This window comes from Heptranchias perlo, chromosome 14, assembly GCF_035084215.1.
Source record: "Heptranchias perlo isolate sHepPer1 chromosome 14, sHepPer1.hap1, whole genome shotgun sequence".
Classification (NCBI taxonomy): domain Eukaryota; kingdom Metazoa; phylum Chordata; class Chondrichthyes; order Hexanchiformes; family Hexanchidae; genus Heptranchias; species Heptranchias perlo.
In genome coordinates this window covers 42142901-42144092 of record NC_090338.1, presented here as the reverse complement: position 1 = coordinate 42144092, position 1192 = coordinate 42142901, and the positions used below count along the sequence as shown (strand labels likewise).

Here is a 1192-nt window from a genome sequence, read left to right as displayed (position 1 = left end):
AAAAGGCCTTAAGTCGACAGTGAGAAGCAGGAAAATGCTGATATTATTAAAACATAAATTCTAAAATGTGTAGACAATGTACCGGATTGTTCTGCCACTTTATGTAGAGTAACTGATGGCAGTTTTCCTATGCACACCTCATACTACTCAGTTGCAGTATTTTTAAAGTGCAACAAACCATCCTCAAAATTGGATGAGACACAAAAAAAATCACCGTTCGAAATTTACAAAAATAAATGATTTTGCACACACTACATTGAGAAGAGGTTAGAAAAATACAGTTGGTTTTAAAGTTAATTTTAAAAGTTTCAGCCTAATTGGCTTGCCGCACCGTCCGGACATGTGAGGGATCTGACAAATGTTCTGTGCGTTGGTAAGGAAGACTGTCTGTCTGTTCCTCCTCCCAGTCGCTGGGATGAGAGTGAGGAGAAGATTGTCCACCACTGCGATTAGAAGTTACTTTACTTTCATCTATAGCTGATTTAGAAGGAGAAAGTAACATCATGCGCTCAGCTGCAGATGTATCACCAATACCTTCGGAAGCAAACTTTGGCGAGCTCTCGGGAATGTTAGGAGAAGAATGTAAATTGCAGGGTTTATTGGTGGTTACTTTCACATTTGGGCAGTCAGACAACGACCCATCGGCACCCAGGGTCTGCTTGCTTACATTCTGCAGGAGTTCAGTCAATTCTGCTATATAGATCTGTGCCATTTGCAGTGTTTCGTACTTGGACAATTTCTTTTCATTGTCATAAGCTGGAATTACACTTCGTAACTCATCAAATGCATAATTTAACCCATGCATCCTTCTTCGTTCGCGTGCATTTGCAGCAAGTCGTCGATGTTTTGGTGGCTCTGTCAGCTGTTTGCTTGTAGGTTTTATCTGACCTTTGAGTTTGCAAAGTTCACTATCTTTCACTGCAGTCTCTGTGGGCAGTTTCGCGTTTGAGATTATGCTGGCCAAATCTCCGTGACCAACTTCCTCATCATACAATGCTGTGATATCTCCTCCAGGTGAAAAATAGGTATGGTATGATGGGCAGGTTGCTTGAAAAGCAGGTGAGAGCCAGACGCGTGGGTCGGTGTTTTTGAGGCGTGCTGCGTTTGCTGGATAATTTTGATTCACTTCATTCGGTTCTGGCGAGTCTTCCACCAGCCACTCTCCAGGAGGAAGTTTTATATTTTGGGACAT

General features: G+C 42.3%; 1 protein-coding gene across 1 annotated transcript; it reads right to left on the bottom strand.

The window, feature by feature from the left end:
- Positions 1-291: 291 nt before the first annotated feature.
- LOC137332210 (transcription factor Atoh1-like) lies at positions 292-1192 on the bottom strand. The gene has a single exon (XM_067995905.1). The coding sequence runs from the start codon at positions 1190-1192 to the stop codon at positions 314-316; it is 879 nt and encodes a 292-aa protein (XP_067852006.1). The 3' UTR covers positions 292-313.

Coding starts and splice junctions, on each gene's coding strand:
- LOC137332210 (XM_067995905.1), bottom strand. CDS start 1,192: ATGTCCCAAAATATAAAACTTCCTCCTGGAGAGTGGCTGGTGGAAGAC.